General features: G+C 40.6%; 1 protein-coding gene across 3 annotated transcripts in view; it reads left to right on the forward strand.

Annotated features, from left to right (window-relative positions):
• The window catches only part of TBCE (tubulin folding cofactor E), an 88,993-nt gene that overhangs the window by 25,818 nt on the left and 39,980 nt on the right, over window positions 1–23,195 (forward strand). For all 3 annotated transcript variants that reach the window (XM_005226206.5, NM_001038032.2, XM_015460927.3), the window contains 1 exon segment: window positions 1,866–1,996. In XM_005226206.5, coding sequence (XP_005226263.1) covers window positions 1,897–1,996 — 100 coding nt within the window. In that variant the 5' untranslated portion in view covers window positions 1,866–1,896.

Below are 23,195 nucleotides of genomic sequence, written 5' to 3' on the forward strand. Positions count from 1 at the left end.
GGTACAGTTTATGTCAGAGAATGTTTTGTCTCTGATCTCTTGTAGGAGTTCTGTGGTGTCATATCTTATATTTAAGTCTTTAAGCCATTTTGTGTTTATTTCTGTATATGATGAGAGTGTGTGTTCTAACTTCATTGATTCATATGCAGCTGTCCAACTTTCTCAACACCACTTGCAGAGTCAGGGGGAAAAGCCAGAAAGAATAAAAGAAAACCAGGTTTTCCTCAGATTCTTTCTTAGAGGTTTCTTCCCTTTCTCTTTTAAATATTATATTTCCCCAGAGTTCTGTCAGTGATTGCTTTTCTTTTCACCTAGTACACTTCCAATCTCATCCACTGTTATACTGAGGTGATGACTCCCAAATACACAGTTCTAGTGAAAACGTGTCCTTTGAACTAGAGACCTACATCTGTCATGACATTCGATAGACGCCTCAAACAAGTGGTTTTCCCTCCCACACTCGACTCTCCTCTTGTATTACTCATGTTGCTGTTTGGTGCGACCATCTACCCCAGACACTATCTTGTCTTCCTAGTCTTCAGTTTTACCATTTCTATCCATTTAATCTCCAGACCCTGTTCTAGCTCTTAACTTTCTCCAAAATCCATACCCTTCTCTCAGGTTTAACTCACTGTACTTATACTCTGAGGCAGGAATCATACACGCAGGGTTTACTGGTTGTCATGTGGGGTCCAGTGTTTCAGCCAGCATGTGGTTAGTGCTTAGTATGTGTCAAATGAAAGGGTGGAGGCCAGTGTCTTGGTTCATTCTTTGCTGGTTTTCACCTGAGTTACAGCACTATTTCCCTAACTGGCCCCTCTGCTTTTTACTTCCTTTCAGTGTGTTGTCTATACCACCACTGTGTGACATGTCTAAAATATGACTTTTAAAAATCTGTAAATAATGTGTATTTCTGAAAGGTAAGGTATTTTAAAAAGCCATAACCACTATGCCATTATCATAGCTAAAAATTTCACAATTATTCTTTGACTTTTTAAATTTTAATTTTTGGCCTCACTGTGCAGCATTTGGGATCTTTAGTTCCTTGACCAGAGATCGAAGCTGTGCCCCCTTCAATGAACGTGTGGAATCCTAACCACTGGTCCAGGGAATTCCCCTTTCCATTTTTCCCCCCAAATAAATTGATTTTTAATTGTTACTGGAGACAATTATTCTTGAATATCATCAGCTATCTAGTCAGCGTTCAAATATTTTCTCATAATTTATTTTGAAAATTATTTACAGTTCTTAAGAGTTCAGGTTCCAAACAATGTTCATACATTGCAATTAGCTGACATCTCTTACATTTCCTTTAATCTTTTTTTTTCCCCCCCTTCCATCTCTTTCTTTTTTATCTGTTGAAAAAAACTGACTTACTGAAGTGGGAGTTGGATCTAGTGATCATTCCTCGAGAGATGATGCTTTTCTCTTGGGCCCCCTATTGTTAGGGTTCTAAATTTGTCATCATATGTGTTCCTTCCTGGCTCTGTGGATTTGTGTGTTTCTACTTCCTGGGCAGAGAATGATGCCTGTGTTGCATGTTTTCTTTCCCTTTTCTCTGTCACCTTGATCCCCCTCTCTTTTCCTTCCCTTCCCATCCTTAGTAAAAGTACACAGTCATGTGATGTGAGCTAACTAGAGTTAAGCAAGGTTTTTTTTTAATGCAGTAAATTATCAAAACGGAGAGTAAAGTAAAATCACATTCTGAGAGTCTGGTACATAAACCCTTAGGTTCTTCTCTTCACCAAAATAGGAAGGCTAAATTGGGTAGAAGCATTGACCTAATGAGCATCTGCATACAGTTAAAAAAAATTTTTTTTAAAGAATTTTACTAAGTTCTTGTCAATGTCATGTTTTTTTCCTAGATCTCATATTTTGGATTCTGGCTATGTTATAATGAACAGCACTTCGACATCAGATGTCATTGGTCGGAGAGTTGAAGTTAACGGGGAACATGCAACAGTGCGTTTTTCTGGCCTTGTCCCTCCTGTGGCAGGTAATTTATGACTTTGTGTGTGCGGGTTTATTTTGTAGTTGTTTCTGTTAGGTGTCTCAGTAGAGGTCTGTAATACCAATTTGAGGATGCTAACAAGCAAGTTATATATGCTCTGATACAGTTTTACTTCAGTGGTATCCATGACTTAATTTGATTATACACTTACCTAATTATTTAATGTTACTATTTTATATTAAGTCATTCTTAAAATATCTTCAGTGTAAACTTTAAACCATAACAAAACTTGAATTCCCATAATCGTAAGCTCAAAAATGAAGTAATATTTTTGAAATTTCTATTATCGTTAATCCATATGTATGTGTAATTCAAATTGATCTGAATACAATTTGTTTTTACCATTTTTCACTTATGATTTGGTATATATCTATGTTTCTATAGCATTATTTTACTTGTATTTCCTTTTTTATTGAGATAATTAACATATTAGTTTCAGGTGTACAATATAATGATGCAGTATTTGTATATGTTGCCTCTTGGCCACCTATAGGTCCTCTTTACAAATATTTTCTCCCAGTTTGTGTGTTGACATTTCATTTTGTTTATTGTTCCCTTTGCTGTACAAAAGCTTTTGAGTTTAAGTAGGTCCCATTTGTTTATTTTTGTTTTTATTCCCATTATTCTGGGAGACAGATTGAGAAAAGATATTGCTGCAGTTTATGTTGGAGAGTGTTCTGCTTATGTTTTCCTCTAGGAATTTTATGGTACCCAGTCTCACATTTAGATCTTTAATGCATTTTGAGTTTATTTTTGTGTATGATGTTAAAGAATGATCTAATTTCATTTTTTTTTACGTATAGCTGTCCATTTTTGCCGGCACCATTTGTTGAAGAGACTGTCTTTCCAACATTGCATGTTCTTGCTGTCTTTGTTATAGATTAAGTGACCATAGGTCCACGGGTTTATCTCTGGACTGTCTATCCTGTTCCATTGATCTATATTTCTGTTTTTGTGCCAGTACCATACTGTTTTGATGACTGTAGCTTTGTAGTATAGTCTTAAATCAGGGAGCCTGGTTCCTCTAGTTCTGTTTTTCTTTCTCAAGATTGCTTTTGCTGTTTGGGATCTTTTGTGTCTCCATACAGATTTTAAGATTATTTTCTAGTTCTATGGAAAATACCAGTGGTAATTTGGTAGGGATTGCATTGAATCTGTAGATTGCCTTGGGTAATATGGTCATTTTGACAGTACTGAGTCTTCCAATCCATGAATATGGTTTCCATCGGTTGTGTCTTCTTTGATTTCTTTCATCAGCATCTTACAGTTTTCAGAGTATAAATCTTTTGTCTCCTTAGGTTTATTCCTTGGTACTTTATTCTTTGTGATAAGATGGTAAGTGAAATTGTTTCTTGAATTTCTCTTTCTGATCTGTCATTGTTAGTGTATAGAAATGGATTTATTTGTATTTGGCTTGTGAGATCTCAGGTCCCTGACCAGGGACTGAACCCTAGCCATGGCAGTGAAAGCCCAAAGTCCTAACCACAAGGCCGCCAGAGCACTCCTTTACTTATATTTCTTAATGGTTACATTTAGTGTAGTACATAGTTTGTTTAATCATTCTTCCTTTTTAGGCATTAATTTCTAGTTTCTTTTTTTACTTTTGTCAATGACAGTAGTATAGTAGACTTATTTATATGTCTTAGTCAATCAGTCAACAAATATTTAAATACCTTCTATATATCAGGAATTGGCTTAAATGTATACAAGGTATTCAGTGGTAAATTTACACCAGAGGGTCTCAAAATATGGTCCTAAGGAGTATCAACGTCACTTGATTACTTGTTAGCAATGTACATTCTTGGGCCCCACCCCAGAACTACTGAATCAGAAACTCTGGAGTTGGGACCCAGCCATCTGCGTTTAAAGAAGCTCTCCAGGGCATTTTACTAGGTTCATTAAGGCTGAGAACCACTGAACTAGATAGTTATGGACTCTGCCTTCATGGACCTAAGATTTACCAGAATATTTAGTATGGAGAGGGTTTCTTCTCTTGTTTTACTTGGATTATTGGTAAATTGAAAGGGAAAATAACATTTAATCTTAAAGCCAGCTGATTAGCAACCTTCATGGCTAATTAAGCAGCATTGTGTACCAGTTGCTTTTATATGCTCTCCACTTTGAACAAGAACATTATTACAACTCTAAAATTATAACAGCTCTAGAATATAGATGTTATTTTTACAGATGAAGAGACCAAGACTCAGGTCTCAAAGCTTTCCTGTAAAAAGCTGGCATTTGAAACTGTGCTTTAGAGCCCATACCCTTTCTGTTATATTGCTTCTCAAGATTATGAATAGTTTACGATGCTTGATATATATTGCCAAGTTGCTGTCTGAAAGTAGTGGATCAATGTCCAATTCTTGGAAATTTTGAATGCACCGGTTCTCTGGGAAGTAGACTGAGATGGAGATTCACATTTAGGAAGTTTACTATTCAAAAATTGTATTAGGTAGTCCTCTTAGAATTGATAGTAATGCAAGGGAAGGGAAGGGAGCCGGATTGGGCACAGGGAGAAGTTGGGCCATGAGTGTTCTAGTCTTCTATTTATTTTTAATTTTTGTTTATTTTTGGCCGTGCTGGGTCTTCATTGCTTCACGTGGGCTTTCTCTAGTTGCAGCAAGCACAGGCGATACCCTTTACTGTGTTTCGTGGCTTCTCATTGCGATGGCTTCTCTTGCTGCAGAGCAGGGACTCTAGGCGAGCGGGCTTCAGTAGTTGTGGCCGTAGGCCCTGGGGCTCAGGCTCAGTAGTTGTGGCACGTGGGCTTAGTGACTCCATGGCATGTGGAATCTTCCTGGACCAGGGATCAAACCCGTGTCTCCTGTATTGTCAGACGGATTCTTATCCACTGAGCCAGGAAAGTCCAGGTGCCATGATTATTCTAAACAAAGGATTTATCTGATCTTGTGGGGGACCTCTGAAGATGGAATGGCCCTTCAGAGTCTTTCATAGTTGAGATGTGATGGTCTATCACTGGGTTGTGGCTGCCTTAGGAAGGAGGTGTGCTCTGGGCCAAGGTGTTTTCTCCCAGTGGAGACAATTCTAAAAGAGGGCCTGCAGCTGAGTGCCAACTGCCAAAAGCCAGTACTGCCAGCACCCAGGGGGAATTCATTCCAGTTCCTAAAGGCAGATTGGAGTGGCACCTCACAAATACAGTAAGTTAGGTGGAACCTATTTAATGGTACTTTAACAACATGGAGGGATGTACATTATTAAGTTGCCTGTGACTTGGACACTTTCTTCATGTATGTATTATCAGGCATTTTTCCCCCAGAAAATTATAATTCTGCCAAGAGGGAGCTTCTGTGTATTTACTTTTTATTAATTATATCATTGTATGCAGCATTTTTTTCCATTACTTCAGTTGGTGCTACTTTTGGATTTCTTGTAGAACTCATCTCTGGGATAGGTACAAAGATGCAGAGAAATGGAACACAGATATAGTACTTACTCCTTATTTCACTGGATGTGGCTGTAGGGCTGTTGGACAACTCAATGAGTTAAAAGCTTAAAAGCACTTAGACCAGTTACTGGTGTTTGCTGAGCACCTGGAATAGCCACGTCTAGCCCTCTGAGTGCTTATTAGGTGCTCAGTTTGTTTGTTGAATGACGGAATGATCTCTCATCCAGTGATGTTGACAGCATCATCCCTGTTTTCTGGATGAGGACATTGAGGCACAGAAAGGTTAAGTAGACCTGAGCTCACCTGGTTAGGAATTCATGAGGAGTTATTCTGACTCTTAACCCCTGAAGTGAAAGTGTTACTTGCTCAGTCGTGTCCTACTCTTTGGGACCCCGGGGACTGTGGCCCCCCAGGCTCCTCTGGTCCACAGAATTCTCCAGGCAAGCATACTGGAGTGGGTTGCCATTTCCTACACCAGGAGATCTTCCCGACCCAGGGATCAAACCAAGGTCTCCCACATTACAAGCAGATTCTTTACCGTCTAAGCCACTGGGAAGCCCTCCCTGAGCTGAGTAAAATGTGAAAGAAACACAAAGGCAGGGCATATTTGGAGCTGTGAAGGGAGGTGTCAGTTCAGGGGAAGGAATGAACCATGGAGTGGGAATTTGATCTGCTGCTCTATGCTACTGATTTCTGGGCTCTGCTGTTTTAGGGCTTTATTTGTTTTATCTGCTTTAGGGCTGCAGTGGGCAGAACTGTGAGCTCAGATTCCAACACTCTACACCTGGTTCCCCAGGTGGCAGGGCCGGGAACTCCCGCAGAGGTTCTGGGCAGGGCCTCTAGAGCGACCTGGGCTGATTGCTGAAAGCAGCTCAGCCCCATCTGCCTTGGCTGATCCTCAGTTCCTCCCCAGGCCTCTCCTTCAGGCCATGGTGTTGGGGAGCAGGGGCAGCCTTCACGAATCCTGTTAACATGGAGTCCAGTTAAGTCCAAGGGGGTGGCTCGCACTAGTATCCGCAGGTAAGATCTCCAGGTGGCCCTGCTTGCATCTGGCTGTCATTTAGGGAAATAATCACTGTTCACAAAAAAGAGCTTCACTCCTTTGCTCCGGTCCGTCTCCTGCTAAAGACACAGACTCTGAACATTTAACAAATGGTGGCTTCACAATTTAGAGGAAGAGCCAGGAGGCACCCAGACCCATGGAAGGAGGACGACAGAGCTGAGGGGTCCCCTTCCTCAGTCCACCCGTATCCTCCCCGCCTGCTCGGTCAGGCCGCTTTGTCTGGGGAACTGATTTTGTTTGGCTTGCTGCTGAAACAGAGCTGAGGGAGGTCCGTTGTCTGCGGCTGGTAGATGGAGACATCTTTGCCTTCCTTTCTTGGGAGAGTCCAGCTTTAGTACTGAGGACGGATGAGGAGGAAGAAGGGTAGGGGGAAAGGAGACTGCTCAGGAGCCAGGGATGTGCTCTCTCCTCAACTCTGGAACCCAGAAGAGTAACGAGGCCCTTGGAAGAGCCCCATGTTCAGCATGGGTAGTGGCCCTATAGCCCTGTGTGGGGGCCTGGGGGCCCTAATTCCTCTAGCCCCTCATGCCAGGGGACTGGGAGTGATGCCCTTAACCCCGCCCTTCACCTCAGTGTGAACAGCCTTCTCTCAAACTAAGAGTGAGCTCCCTGACCACCCACTTGGGGAGGAATTCATCCCAGCCCCTCTGTGCACTCCCCAGGGTGGTCCTGATGCTCAGAGGGCCACCTCGCAGGCAGCCTTTATTAAACTGTAAAACTCCACAAACCCACTTCACCTCAAGAAAGCAGCGGCTGACAACTTGGGCATCTCACAGATACTGCAAAGTAGAGTACGTGGGCCTCGTGGGGAGTGTCGGATCTTGTGGGACATTCTGGAAGCCTTGCTGCTGTGTTTTCTTTCTCTTTTCTTGGTATTTATTAACATAATATGTGACCATGGTAACAATAGAGGACAGAAAGCCTTATGATGAGAGCAGCTGTGTCCAGCTGTGGGTGTTTCTTGACTCATTGTCTGGTGTGTTTTCTTGGTTAATCCTGCTCATTTCTTCAGTGATGAGACGTTTTCTTCTAGGATACCTTTGATAATACCTTTGCATATTACCTGCTTTCCCCCCGCCCCCCGGTGATCCTTTTGGTTAGATATTGGATTTTCTGGATTTATTCTCTATTTTTCTCCTTACTATTTATTTGTTGGAAAAATTGTCTTGTAAAATTTCCCATATTCTGAATTTTTTAGATTGCATCCCCACGAAGTCATTAATATTTAGTTTTTCTGTCCCATACTTTCCCTGTAGGTTGGTAGTTACATACAGGCTTGATCAGATTCAGGTTTGATATTTTATTTTTTGTGCAGATATTTATGTTGTTGTTTAGTTGCTAAGTCATGTCTGACTCTTTGCGACCCCATGGAGCCCAAGAAAATAAAATCTATCACTGTTTCCACTGTTTCTCCATCTATTTGTCATGAACTGATGGGACCAGATGCCATGATCTTAAATTTTTGAATGTTGAGTTTTAAGCCAACTTTGTTACTCTCCTCTTTCACCCTCATCAAGAAGCTCTTTAGTTTTTCCTCACTGTCTGCCATTAGAGTGGGTATCATCTACATATCTGAGGTTCTTAATGTTTTTCCCGGTAATCTTGTGATTCCAGCTTGTGATTCATCCAGCCTGACATTTTGCATGGTGTACTCTGTAAATAAAGTAACAATATATACAGCCTTGTTGTACTCCTTTCCCAATTTTGAACTAATCAGTTGTTCCATGTCCAGTTCTAACTGTTGCTTTTTGACCTTTATACAGGTTTCTCAGGAGACAGGTAAAGTGGTCTGGTATTCCCATTTCTTTAAGAATTTTCCATAGTTAGTTGTGATCCACACAGTCAAAGGCTTTAGCTTAGGCAGTGAAGCAGATGTTTTTCTGGAATTCTCTTGCTTTCTCTATGAGCCAACTAATGTTGGAATTCTCTTGCTTTCTCTATGAACCAACTAATGTTGACAATTTGATCTCTGGTTCCTCTGCCTTTTTAAATTCAGCTTGAACATCTGGAAGTTCTTGGCTCACGTACTGCTGAAGCCGTGTGAAATGAGCTCAGTTGTTCGGTAGTTTCAGCATTCTTTGGCACTGCTTTTCTTTGGGATTGGAATGAAAGCTTTTTCCAGTCCTGTGGCCACTGCTGAACTTTCTAAATTTGCTAACATTTTGAGTGCAGCACTTTAACAGCATCATCCTTTAGGATTTTAAATAGCTTAACCGGAATTCCATCACCTCCACTAGCTTTGATCATAGTGATGCTTCCTAAGGCCCACTTGACTTCACACTCCAGAGTGTCCAGGCTCTAGGTGAGTGACCCCTAGAGTAACCATTGTGGTTATCTGAGTCATTAAGACCTTTTTTGTATAGTTCTTCTGTGTATTCTTGCCATCTCTTCTTGATCTCGTCTGCTTTTATTAGGTCCTCACCATTTCTGTCCTTTATCTTGCCCATACTTTCATGAAATGTTCCCTTAATGCTTCACTGTGCTTCTCTAAAACATAAACACATTTTCTTAAAAACAGTAGGTATACTTTAAACTTTAATTTCGATTCATTTTGTCATATTGGTGAATAGAGTTCTTTTAAACCAATAAGTCAGGTTATTAAAAAACTGTGTTCTTATTAACTTCTTGGTTTACAGTCCTTGAAGATACAAGGTGGAGTAGGTACATTCTTTAATATGGATAATCATATAGTCCTTCAAAATTACATATAATGTGATCTTTCAGGGCTTCCCTGGTGCCTCAGTTGGTAAAGAATCCGCCTGAAATGCCGGGGACCTGGGTTTGATCCCTGGGTTGGGAAGATCCCCTGGAGGAGGGCATGGCAACCCGCTCCAGTATTCTTGCCTGGAGAATCCCCATGGACAGAGGAGCCTAGCAGGATGCAGTCCATGGGGTTGCAAAGAGTTGGACACAACTGAGCCACTAAGCACACACACATGATCCTTCAACATTACAGGTCTTTTAATCTGCTGTTTATGCCGTCAGAATTCTACCCTAGCTTTTTTCTTTTGTAAAAAAAATTATTTTATATTGAAATATAGTTGATTTACATTATTATGTTAATTTCAGGTGTATGGCAAAGTCATTCAGTTATTTATATACATATATCAATTCTTTTTCAGATTCTTTCCCCATATAGGTTATTACAGACTATTGAGTAAAAGTTCCCTGTGCTCTACAGTATCCTTGTTGATTATCTATTTTATATATAGTTGTGTGCATATGTTAATCCCAACCTCATAATTTATCCCTCCCTACCCACCTTTCTCCTTGAGTAACCATAAGTTGGTTTTCTAAGTCTGTGAGTTTGTTTCTGTTTTGTTAATAAGTTCATTCCTATCATTTTTTGTTTATTTTTTCTTTTTTAAAAATTTTAAATTGGACAATAATTGCTTTACAGTGTTGTGTTGGTTTCTGCGTACAATAATGCAAATCAGCCGTAAGTATATATTGTATCCTCTTCTTCTGGAGCCTCCCTCATACCCCCTCCTATCATTTTTTAGATTGCCTGTGTATGCAGTATCATATGATATTTGTCTTTCTCTGACTTAAATTTACTTAGTATGATAAGATCTATCCATGTTGCTGTAAATGGCATTATTTCATTGTTTTTTATGGCTGAGGAATAGTCCATTTATATATGTTCCATATTTTCTTTACCCATTCCTCTGTTGGTAGACATTTAGGTTGTTTCCATGTCTTAGCTATTGTAAATACTCCTGCAGTGAATATTTGCGTGTATGTATTTTTTTAAACAATTTTTCTGAATTAAAAAATTTTAATTTTGTTTACTTCTTTTTGGCTGTGCTGGGTTTTCATTGCTGGTGCTTGAGCTTTCTCTAGTTGCAGCAAGTGGGGGCTGCTCTCTAGACGCCTTCTCCACAGAAGCCTCTTTGGTGTGAGGCTTCTCATTGCAGTGGCTTCTCTTGTTGTAGATCATGGGCTCTAGGGCCCGAGGGCTGAGTGGTTGTGGCGCACGGGCTTGGTTGCCATTTGGTATGGGAAATCTTCCCGGAGCAGGGATCCAATCCTTGTCCCCTGCATTGTCAGGCAGGCTCTTAAGCACTGCACCACCAGGAAAGTCCTCATGTATCTTTTTGAATTATGGTTTTCTTCAGATATATGCCTGGGAATGAGATTGTTGGATCATATGGTAAAGCTCTATTTTGAGATCTTCTTTTAAAAAAAATTTTTTTCTGGCTGCCTTATGGGGCTTGCAGGATCTTAGTTCCCCAACCAGGGATTGAACATGGGCCCCAGAGGTGAAAGTGCCCAGTCCTAACCACTGGATCATGAGGGCAATCTCTATTTTTACTTTTTCAAGGAAACTCCATACTGTTCTCTATAGTGGCTATACCAATTTACGTTCCTATCAACAGTGTAGGGAGTTCCTAAAAGGGAACAGGGTTCCCTTTTCTTTACACCCTCTCCAGCATTTGTTTGTAGACTTTTATTTGATGATGGTTATTCTGACCACTGTGAGGTGATACATCATTATAGTTTTGATTTGCATTTCTCTACTAGTTAGCAGTGTCAAGCATCTTCTCATGTGTCTGTTGGCTTTCTGTATGTCATCTTTGGAGACGTGTCTATTTAGATCTTCTGCCCATTTTTCAATTGGCTTGTTTGGGTTTTTTTGTTATTGAGTTGTGTGAGCTATTTGTGTATTTTGGAAATTAAGCCCTTGTCAGTTGTACTGTTTGCAAGTAGCTGTGTGGATTTATTTCTGGGCTTTCTATCCTTTTCCATTAATCTGTGTTTGTGTTTTTGTGCCAGTACCATATTGTTTTATTAAAGCTTTATAGTATAGTCTGAAGTCTGGGAATCTGATTACTCCAGCTCTATTTTTTTTTTTTTTTGACTCTTCAGGGTCTGTCGTGTTTCCATACAAATCTTAACAGTTTAAAGACCAGAGCTATATTAATACATCTTCTGTTACCCAAACATTATTGACTGGTGATGTTTCAGTATTCACTTGCATAACAAATCTCTGGCCACAGCCATTAGTTTCTGCAAAAATCCCCTAGTCAGTAACGTGTGAAGATTTTTTTGTTCTAGATCTGCAAAAAATGCCACTAGTAATTTAACAGGGGTTGCATTGAATCTGTGGATTACTTTGGATAGTATACTCATTTTGACAATATTGATTCTTCCAGTCCAGGAGCATGGTGTATGTTTCCATCTGTTTCTGTCATCTTTGATTTCTTTCATCAGTCTCTTAACAGTTTTCAGACTACAGGTCTTCTGCCTCCTTAGGTAGGTTTTTTCCTAGGTATTTTGTTCTTTTTGACACAATGATAAATGAGATTGTTTCCTTACATTTCTCTTTCTGACCTTTCATTGTTAGTGTATAGAAATGCACTATACAGTAGATCTACAAATACCGTAGATTTCTGTATATAATTTCGTATCCTGCAACTTTACCAAATTCATTGGTGAGCTCTAGTAGTTTTCTGGGAGCATCATTAGAATTTTCTTTGCATGGAATCATGTCATCTGCAAACAGTGACAGTTTTACATCTTCTTTTCCAATTTGGATTCCTTCTGTTTCTTCTTCTCTGATTACTATGGCTAGGACTTCCAAAACTGCATTGAATAAATGTGGTGAGAGTGGACATCCTTGTCTTGTTCCTGATCTTAGAGGAAATGCTTTCCGATTTTCACCATTGAGTATGTTGTTAGCTGTGGGTTTTTCATATGTGGCCTTTACTATGTTGAGGTATGTTCCCTCTGTTCACACTTTCTGGAGAGTTGTTCTCAGAAATAGATGTTGAATTTTGTCAGAAGCTTTTTTTGCATCTGTTAGGATGATAACATGGTTTTAATTCTTGACTTTGTTAATGTGTATCACACTGGTTGACTAGGGGATATTGAAACAGTTCTATCCCTGGAATAATTCCCACTTGATCATGGTGTATGATCCTTTTAGTATATTGTTAGATTCGGTTTGGTGGTATTTTGTTGAGGATTTTGCATCTACGTTCATCAGTGATACTGACCTGGTATTTTCTTTTTGTGTTTGTGATATCCTTGACTAGTTTTCTGTGAGTATGGTTTCAGTGTGTCTGCCCTCTGATGCCCTCTTGCAACACCTACCGTCTTACTTGGGTTTCTCTTACCTTGGGCGTGGGGTATCTCTTCACGGCTGCTCCAGCAAAGGGCAGCCATTGCTCACAGAAAACTAGTCAGTCTAATCACACTAGGACCATAGCCTTGTCTAACTCAAGAAACTAAGCCATGCCTGTGGGGCAACCCAAGATGGGCGGGTCATGGTGGAGCGATCTGACAGAATGTGGTCCACTGGAGAAGGGAATGGCAAACCACTTCAGTATTCTTGCCTTGAGAACCCCATGAACAGTATGAAAAGGCAAAATGATAGGATACTGAAAGAGGAACTCCCCAGGTCAGTAGGTGCCCAATATGCTACTGAAGATCAGTGGAGAATAACTCCAGAAAGAATGAAGGGATGGAGCCAAAGCAAAAAGAAAACCCAGCTGTGGATGTGACTGGTGATAGAAGCAAGGTCCGAGGCTGTAAAGAGCAATATTACATAGGAACCTGGAATGTCAGGTCCATGAATCAAGGCAAATTGGAAGTGGTCAAACAAGAGTTGGCAAGAGTGAATGTCGACATTCTAGGAATCAGCGAACTGAAATGGACTGGAATGGGTGAATTTAACTCAGATGACCATTATATCTACTACTGAGGGCAGGAATCCCTCAGAAGAAATGGAGTGGCCATCATGGTCAACAAAAGAGTGTGAAATGCAGTACTTGGATGCAATCTCAAAAATGACAAAATGATCTCTGTTCGTTTCCAAGGCAAACCATTCAATATCACAGTGATCCACGTCTATGCCCCAGCCAGTAACGCTGAAGAAGCTGAAGTTGAACAGTTCTGTGAAGACCTATAAGACCTTTTAGAACTAACACCCCAAAAAGATGTCCTTTTCATTATAGGGGACTGGAGTGCAAAAGTAGGAAGTCAAGAAACACCTGGAGTAACAGGCAAGTTTGGCCTTGGAATATGGAATGAAGCAGGGAAAAGACTAATAGAGTTTTGCCAAGAAAATGCACTGGTCATAACAAACACCCTCTTTCAACAACACAAGAGAAGACTCTACACATGGACATCACCAGATGGTCAACACCGAAATCAGATTGATTATATTCTTTGCAGCCAAAGATGGAGAAGCTCTATCCAGTCAGCAAAAACAAGACGGGAGCTGACTGTGGTTCAGATCATGAACTCCTTATTGACAAATTCAGACTGAAATTGAAGAAAGTGGGGAAAACCACTAGACCATTCAGGTATGACCTAAATCAAATCCCTTATGATTATACAGTAGAACTGAGAAATAGATTTAAGGGCCTAGATCTGACAGATAGAGTGCCTGATGAACTATGGAATGAGGTTCGTGACATTGTACAGGAGACAGGGATCAAGATCATCCCCATGGAAAAGAAATGCAAAAAAGCAAAATGGCTGTCTGAGGGGGCCTTACAAATAGCTGTGAAAAGAAGAGAAGTGAAAAGCAAAGGAGAAAAGGAAAGATATAAACATCTGAATGCAGAGTTCCAAAGAATAGCAAGAAGAAATAAGAAAGCCTTCTTCAGTGATCAATGCAAAGAAATAGAGAAAAACAACAGAATGGGAAAGACTAGGGATCTCTTCAAGAAAATCAGAGATACCAAAGGAACATTTCATGCAAAGATGAGCTCGATAAAGGACAGAAATGGTATGGACCTAACAGAAGCAGAAGATATTAAGAAGAGATGGCAAGAATACACAGAAGAACTGTACAAAAAAGATCTTCACGACCCAGATAATCACGATGGTGTGATCACTGACCTAGAGCCAGACATTCTGGAATGTGAAGTCAAGTGGGCCTTAGAAAGCATCACTACGAACAAAGCTAGTGGAGGTGATGGAATTCCAGTTGAGCTATTCCAAATCCTAAAAGATGATGCTGTGAAAGTGCTGCACTCAATATGCCAGCAAATTTGGAAAACTGGAAAACTCAGCAGTGGCCACAGGACTGGAAAAGGTCAGTTTTCATTCCAATCCCAAAGAAAAGCAGTGCCAAAGAATGCTCAAACTACCACACAATTGCACTCATCTCACACGCTAGTAAAGTAATGCTCAAAATTCTCCAAGCCAGGCTTCAGCAATATGTGAACCGTGAACTTCCTGATGTTCAAGCTGGTTTTAGACAAGGCAGAGGAACCAGAGATCAAATTGCCAACATCTGCTGGATCATGGACAAAGCAAGAGAGTTCCAGAAAAGCATCTATTTATGCTCTATTGACTATGCCAAAGCCTTTGACTGTGTGGATCACAATAAACTATGGACAATTCTTCAAGAGATGGGAATACCAGACCACCTGACCTGCCTCTTGAGAAATCTGTATGCAGGTCAGGAAGCAACAGTTAGAAGTGGACATGGAACAACAGACTGGTTCCAAATAGGCAAAGGAGTTCATTAAGGCTGTATATTGTCATCCTGCTTATTTAACTTCTATGCAGAGTACATCATGAGAAACGCTGGACTGGAAGAAGCACAAGCTGGAATCAAGATTGCCGGGAGAAATATCAATAGCCTCAGATATGCAGATGACACCACCCTTATGGCAGAAAGTGAAGAGGAACTAAAAAGCTTCTTGATGAAAGTAAAAGTGGAGAGTGAAAAACTTGGCTAAAAGCTCAACATTCAGAAAACGAAGATCATGGCATCCAGTCCCATCACTTCATGGGAAATAGATGGGAAAACAGTGGAAACAGTGTCAGACTTTATTTTTCTGGGCTCCAGAATCACTGCAGATGGTGACTTCAGCCATGAAATTAAAAGACGCTTACTCCTTGGAAGGAAAGTTATGACCAACCTAGATAGCATGTTGAAAAGCAGAGACGTTACTTTGCCAACAAAGGTCCGTCTAGTCAAGGCTATAGTTTTTCTTGTGGTCATGTATGGATGTGAGAGTTGGACTGTGAAGAAGGCTGAGCGCCGAAAAATTGATGTTTTTGAACCGTGGTGTTGGAGAAGACTCTTGAGAGTCCCTTGGACTGCAAGGAGATCCAACCAATCCATTCTGAAGGAGATGAGCCCTGGATTTCTTTGGAAGGAATGATGCTAAAGCTGAAACTCCAGTACTTTGGCCACCTCATGTGAGGAGTTGACTCATTGGAAAAGACTCTGATGCTGGGAGGGATTGGGGGCAGGAGGAGAAGGGGACAACAGAGAATGAGATGGCTGGATGGCATCACTGACTCGATGGATGTGAGTCTCAGTGAACTCCAGGAGTTGGTGATGGACAGGGAGGCCTGGCGTGCTGCGATTCATGGGGTCGCAAAGAGTCAGACACGACTGAGCAACTAATCTGATCTGATCTGATCTGATCTCCTTGGTTTTGGTATCAGAGTGATGGTGGCCTCATAGAATGACTTTGGGAGTGTTCCTTCCCCTGCAATTTTTTGAAAGAATTTCAGAAGGATACATGTTAACTCTTGTCTAAATGTTTGCCAAAATTCACCTGTGAAGCCATCTGGTCCTGGACTTTTTGTTTGTTGGGAGTTTTTTAAATTCATGGTTTCAATTTCAGTACTTGTGATTGATCTGTTCCTGTCTTCTATATTTTCGTGGTTGAGTTTTCAGAGATTGTTTTTTTCTTTTTTAAAAAATTTGTTAATTTATTTGGCTGCACTGGGTCTTCATTGCTGCCTCTGGGTTTTCTCTGCTTGCAGAGAGCGAGAGCTGTTCTTCACTGTGGTTCATGAGCTTCTCTTGCAGTGGCTTCTCTCATTGTGGAACACAGGCATGTGGGTTTTAGTAGTTGGGCACATGGGCTCAGTACTTGTGGTTTGTTGGCTCAGTAGTTGTGGTGCATGGGCTTAGTTGTTCCACAGCATGTGAGATCTTCCCTGACCAGGGAGTGATCCCATGTCCCCTGCATTGGCAGATGGATTCTTAACCTCTAGACCACCAGAGATGGAGAAGGCAATGGCACCCCACTCCAGTACTCTTGCCTGGAAAATCCCATGGATGGAGGAGCCTGATGGGCTGCAGTCCATGGGGCTGCTGAGAGTCGGACATGACTAAAGCGACTTAGCAGCAGCAGCAGACCACCAGAGAAGCCCTAGGTATTTTTTGGTTTCTTTGACATCTTCAGTGATCCATTGGTTGTTAAGTCGCATGTTGTTTAGCCTTCACATTTTTGTGTTTTTTACAGATTTTGTAATTCTTCCTTGTAATTGAAGATTAGATTAGAATCTTCAGGCAATGTGGTCAGAAAAGATACTTGATATTATTTCAATTTTGTTAAATTTACCAAGGCTCACTTTGTTACCCAACATATGATTTATCCTAGTGAATAATCCATGTGCACTTGAAAAAAATGTGCATTCTGCTGCTTTAGGATGGAATGCTCTGTAAATACCAGTTGAGTTCATTTGTTCTAATGTGTCACTTAAGGCCTCTGTTTCCTCGTTGATTTTATGTCTGAATGATCTGTCAGTTGATGTAAGTGGCGTGCTAAAATCACCCACTACTATTGTGTTGCTGTCAGTTCCTCCTTTTATGTCTGTTAACATTTGTTTTCTACACTGAGGTGCTTCTATGCTGTGTTCATCTATATTTACAATTGCTGTCTTCTTGAGTTGACTTCTTGATCATTTTGTAGTGTGTTTCTTTGACTCTTGTAGCAGTCTTTGTTTTATTTTTATTATTTATTTTTGGAGCAGTCTTTGTTTTAAAGACCTGTTTTTCTGATAATATTGCTACTCCAACTTTATTTTGAATTTCATTTGCATGGAATACCTTCTTCCATCCCCTCCCTTTCAGACTCTTTGCGTCTCTAATCTGAAGTGGGTCTCTTGTAGACAGCATACATATGGGTCTTGTTTTTATATCCATTCATCCAGTCTATGTCTTCTGGTTGGAGTAGTTAATCTATTTACATTTAAGGTAATTACCAATATGTATGTTCTCCTTCCCATTTTGCTCATTGTTTTGGATGTGCTTTTGTAGGTCTTTTTTCTTTTTTTTTCTCTTATGATTTTATGACTGTCTTTAGTGTTGAGGTTGAATTCCTTTTTCATTTTTTGCTGTGTGTGTTTATATATGTGTGCATGCATGCTCAGTCATGTCTGACTCTGTATGACCCTATGGACTGTAATCTGCAAGGCTTCTCTGTCCATGGGATTTTCCAGGCAAGAATCCTAGAGTAGGTTGCCATCTCCTCCTCCAGGGGATCTTCCTGAACTAGGGATCAAACCCAATTCTCCCACGTCTCCTGCACTGCAGACAGATTCTTTACCACTGAGCCATCAGAGAAGCCCATGTATATATGTACACATATATGTTTATATGTACATGTATACATACTTTATGTGTATATATAAATGTACTATATATTTATAGTGCATTTCTGGTTTGCAGTTACCAGGAGGTTTTGATACAGTAGTTAGAGGTCTTTTAATCTCCTGTTTGTGTCATCAAAATTTTACACTAGCTTTTTTCTTGATTAATGTTAGATATGAGTTTCTTAGTAGCCCGAATGGAGAGTTCCAAAGAATAGCCAGAAGAAATAAGAAAGCCTTCCTCAGTGATCATTGCAAAGAAATAGAGGAAAACAATAGAATAGGAAAGATTAGAGATCTCTTCAAGAAAATTAGAGATAACAAGGGAACATTTCATGCAGAGATGGGCACAATATAGGACAGAAATGGTATGGACCTAACAGAAGCAGAAGATATTAAGAAGAGGTGGCAAGAATACACAGAAGAACTACACAAAAAAGATCTTCATGACCCAGATAACCATGATGGTGTGATCACTGACCTAAAGCCAGACATCCTGGAATGCAAAGTCAAGTGGATCTTAGGAAGCATCACTACAAACAAAGCTAGTGGAGGTGATGGAATTCCAGTGGAGCTATTTCAAATCCTAAAAGATGATGCTGTGAAAGTGCTGCACTCAATATGCCACCAAATTTGGAAGACTCAGCAGTGGCCACAGGACTGGAAAAGGTCAGTTTTCATTCCAATCCCAAAGAAAGGCAATGCCAAAGAATGCTCAAACTACTGCACAGTTGTACTCATTTAACAAGCTAGCAAAGTAATGCTCAAAATTCTCCAAGCGAGGCTTCAACAGTACATGAACCAAGAACTTCCAGATATTCAATTGGATTTAGAAAAAGCAGAGGAACCAGAGATCAAATTGCCAACATCCATTGGGTCATCAAAAAAGCAAGAGTGTTCCAAAAAAACATCTTCTGCTTTGTTGACTATGCCAACACCTTTGACTGTGTGGATCACAACAAACTGGAAAATTCCTCAAGAGATGGGAATACCAGACCACCTGACCTGCCTCTTGAGAAACCTGTATGCAGGTCAGGAAGCAACAGTTAGAACTGGACATGAAACAACAGACTGGTTCCAAATAAGAAAAGAAGTACATCAAGGCTATATATTGTCACCCTGCTTGTTTAACTTATATGCAGAGTACATCATGAGAAATGCCAGGCTGGAATCAAGATTGCTGGGAGAAATATCAATAACCTCAGATATGCAGATGACACCACTGTTCTAGCAGAAAGTGAAGAGGAACTAAAGAGCCTTCTGATGAAAGTGAAAGAGGAGAGTGAAAAAGCTTAAAACTCAACATTCAAAAAACAAAGATCATGGCATCCGGTCCCATCACTTCATGGCAAATAGATGGGGAAACAATGGAAACAGTGACAGATTTTATTTTGGGGGGCTCCAAGATCACTGCACATGGTGACTGCAGCCATGAAATTAAAAGACGCTTACTCCTTGGAAGGAAACTTATAACCAACCTAGACAGCATATTGAAAAGCAGAGACATTACTTTGCCCACAAAGGTCCGTCTAGTCAAGGCTATGGTTTTTCTAGTAGTCATGTATGGATGTGAGAGTTGGACTGTGAAGAAGGCTGAGTGCCGAAGAACTGATGCTTTTGAACCGTGGTGTTGGAGAAGACTCTTGAGAGTCCCTTGGACTGCAAGGAGATCCAACATGTCCATCCTAAAGGAGATCAGTCCTGGGTGTTCATTGGAAGGACTGATGCTGAAGCTGAAACTCCAATACTTTGGCCACCTGATGCAAGGAACTGACTACTTGGAATAGACCCTGATGCTGGGAAAGATTGAAGGCAGGAGGAGAAAGGGACGACAGAGGATGAGATGGTTGGAATGGCATCACTGACTCGATGGACATGTGTTTTAGCAAGCTCCAGAAGTTGGTGATGGACAGGGAAGCCTGGCATGCTGCAGTGCAATGGATTGCAAAGAGTCAGACACTACTGATTGACTGAACTGACTGACTGATTATTGTTGTTATTACAATGAATTAGGAAAAAGTACTTTTTAAAATGTTCTTAGAACACTTAATTTTCATCTGTAGGAAAGTAATAATATGTTGGTTTTTGTTAGAGCGTAGTACTTTGCAGTCATCGGTGTGATGAATATAAAAATCTGTAATTACTGGCCCGCAGTGACAGAAAATGTGCTCTTTGTTTCACTAAACTATTACCCTTATCAACCATGTGTTGTAGGACTAGTAACAGATAAATAGAATACCTGTTGTTCAGTTTATTGTAAGTGACTTCAGTTTGGAATCTCTGTCGTTTCACTCTAGAAAGAAGTCTAGCCAAAGTAACATGTCTAGCAAGGGGAGTCTAATGCAGCGTACCTGGGATCTTGTTAGAAATATGAATTTTCAGTTTGGACATGAAGAGATTCTAATTCACTATTTCAGAGTTAAGTTCCAGGACTCATCACATAAAACGTGCTCCCTAGATGATTCTGATGTCCCATTTTGAGATTAAGTTTTTATTCCTTTGGTTGCACCAGGAAGCCACCAGAAAGCAAAATAAAACCATCTGAGCCCTTACAAAACCAAGCTTTCTATCCTGGACTTCGGCTGAGGCTTGAATTAAGAAATAGCCACTTCTGAAACACCAGTGGATATGTTATAAAGATGCTATGAAGTGTGATGTGTTCTTCATTATCTTAATGCCCTTTATACAAACAAACACTCTGTGACAAATTATTGTTAGCTCAGGGAATGGGAAAAAACGGAGATGGTTTTCCTACTGAACAAGAGGATTGCATCTTTTTCTTTTTGCTGCAAGGAAACTCAAAAGCTACTTGACTACTACTATTTCAATTATTCTCTCCTATCCTCTTTTAATGCTTCTTATCCACCCTCCTTCAGCTTTTTTTTGTTGTGTTGTTGTTAGCGATTTTTGATCTTTCAGTATCCAGTTTTCTTTCTTCTGAATAAAAAAAAAATATTATTGAATTATAGTTGATTTGCAATGTTGTGTTAATTTTCTGCTCTACAGAAAAGTGATTCAGTTTTACATATACATATTCTTTCTTTTTTTCTATTACGGCTTAAGCATCACAGGATATTGGACATGGTTCCCCATTCTATACAGTAAGACCTTGTTGGTTATCCATCTTACATATGATAGTTTGCAACTGCTAATCCCAAACTCCCAATCCTTCCCTACATGCCACCCCCCACACCTGGCAACCGCAAGTCTGTTCTCTTCATCTGGGAGTTTTCATTCTTTAGATATGTTCATTTGTATAATATTGTAGCTTCCACATGTAAGTGATGTCATATGGTATTTGTCTTTCTCTGATTTACTTTGCTTAGTATGATAATCTCTAGATTCATCCGTGTTGCTGCAGATGGCATTATTTCATTCTTTGTAATGGCTGAGTAATATTTCATTGTGTACATATACCATCTCTTTATCCATCCATCTGTTGATGGACATTTAGGTTGCTTCTGTGTCTTGGCTATTGTAAATAGTGCTGCTGTGAACATAGGGGTCATGTATTTTTGAATTAAGAGTTTTTTTAATTCTTTAATTCTTGTCTGGATACGTGTCTAGGACTGGGATTGCTGGGTCATATGTTAGCTCTATTTTTAATTTTTTGAGGAACACCCATATTGTTTTCCATAGTAGCTGCACCAATTTACACTCCCACCAACAGTGTCGGAGGGTTCCTCGTTCCCCACACCTTCTCCAGTATTTGTTATTTGTAGACTTTTTAATGGTTGTCGTTCTGACTGGTGTGAAATGGTACCTCATTGTAGTTTTGATTTGCATTTCTCTAATAATTAGCAACAATGTGCATCTGTTTATGTGCCTATAGCCCATCTGTTACGTCTTCTTTTCTCCAGGCTTATAAGTTTCTCTGGAGAAGCAGGATGAAGTTCAAGTTCTTTACCATGTTGCAGCCTCTCTTGACACAGTTGGGTGCAATCTCTTCTTTAGTCAGTTTCTGTTGGCTGTTGTTTTTCTTGGTTTCCAGTCATAGACTCTTGTCTTTTTCCGTGCTTAGTTGTTTTTCTTTGAGTGCCAGATATTGGTTGTAAAGAGCTGTAATTTGAGCTTTGCAGTGGTGGTGGCTTCTTCCAGAGAGGACTGAAGTGAACTCTGGCAGATGCAGAAGGTCCACAGCAATCCCAGATCATCTAAGCACATCTGGGAATGTGATTGAAGTTAACCTTCAGTTGCTACAGGGGTTAGTCTATTTAGGTTGGCTCCTTCTTGCTCTTGGGTTGAAAGCATTTCAAGCCCCAGAACAAAACCTAGAGGGTTTCGTGCAACCTGCACCTTCCTTGGGAGACTCTGATTTTCATTATTTATCTCTTATTCCCTCAAAAGTGAAAGTGAAAGTCACACAGTCGTGTCCGACTCTTTGCGATCATGGGCTATAGCCTGCCTGGCTCCTCTGTCCATGGAATTCTCCAGGCAAGAATACTGGAGTGGGTTGTCATTTCCTTCTCGAGGGAATCTTTCCAACCCAGGGATCGAACCCAGGTCTCCTGTACTGCAGGCAGATTCTTTACAGCTGAGCCACTAGGGAGCCTTAGTCCCTCAAAAGCTCTATCTAAAGCTGAACAAAGCTTTGTTCAGCTTTTTAGCTTTTCAACCTTTTCTGCCAGAATCAGCAGATGCCCAGGGGAAAAAAGTTGCTCTAAGGCTTCGCTTAACTCTGGGTTTCCCTCTTCTCTCAGATTTTGGCCTTATAATTCTTCAGTGCCTTTTTAGCTCTCTGGTGGTGTAAAAGATATATATATATATATGTGTGTGTGTGTGTATGTATTTTAAATTGTGTTAAGTTTTACATAACTGAACTTAACATTTTAGTCACCTTTAATTGTATAGTCCAGTGATTTTAAGTAGAATAATGTTGTACAGTCATCACCACCATTCATCTCCAGAACCTTCTTCATTTTACAGAAGTGAAACCCTGTAGCCATTAAGCAGTAATTTCCTGTTCTACCCTCCCCTCAGCTCCTGGCAAACACCATTCCACTTTCTGTTTCTATGAATTTGAGTATTCTAGGCATCTCATATAGGTGCCCCCAGACTTCGTCTCTGCTGTGACTGAACCACACACACAGTTGGGTTTCCAGGGCAGAGGCCCGGGACACCCCACTGAACCTGGAGTGCCGAGTCCTGCCTCTCTCCCTCCCCGCCCCCACATTCAGCCGCCTTTGTTTGGGGAGAGGCGCTGGGGTGTGGGGTGAGGTCCTATCTGGGTGGCCGAGGATGCCTTCCCCATCATGGCCCAGGAAACGGAGCCAGAAGTTCTCAGACCCCTCACTCCCCATTGCCTGGGGGGTTGTGGAAGTGGAAACACCCCAAGTTAGAAATCCTGACAGATTCCATGG

Source organism: Bos taurus, chromosome 28 (genome assembly GCF_002263795.3).
Source record: "Bos taurus isolate L1 Dominette 01449 registration number 42190680 breed Hereford chromosome 28, ARS-UCD2.0, whole genome shotgun sequence".
NCBI lineage: Eukaryota > Metazoa > Chordata > Mammalia > Artiodactyla > Bovidae > Bos > Bos taurus.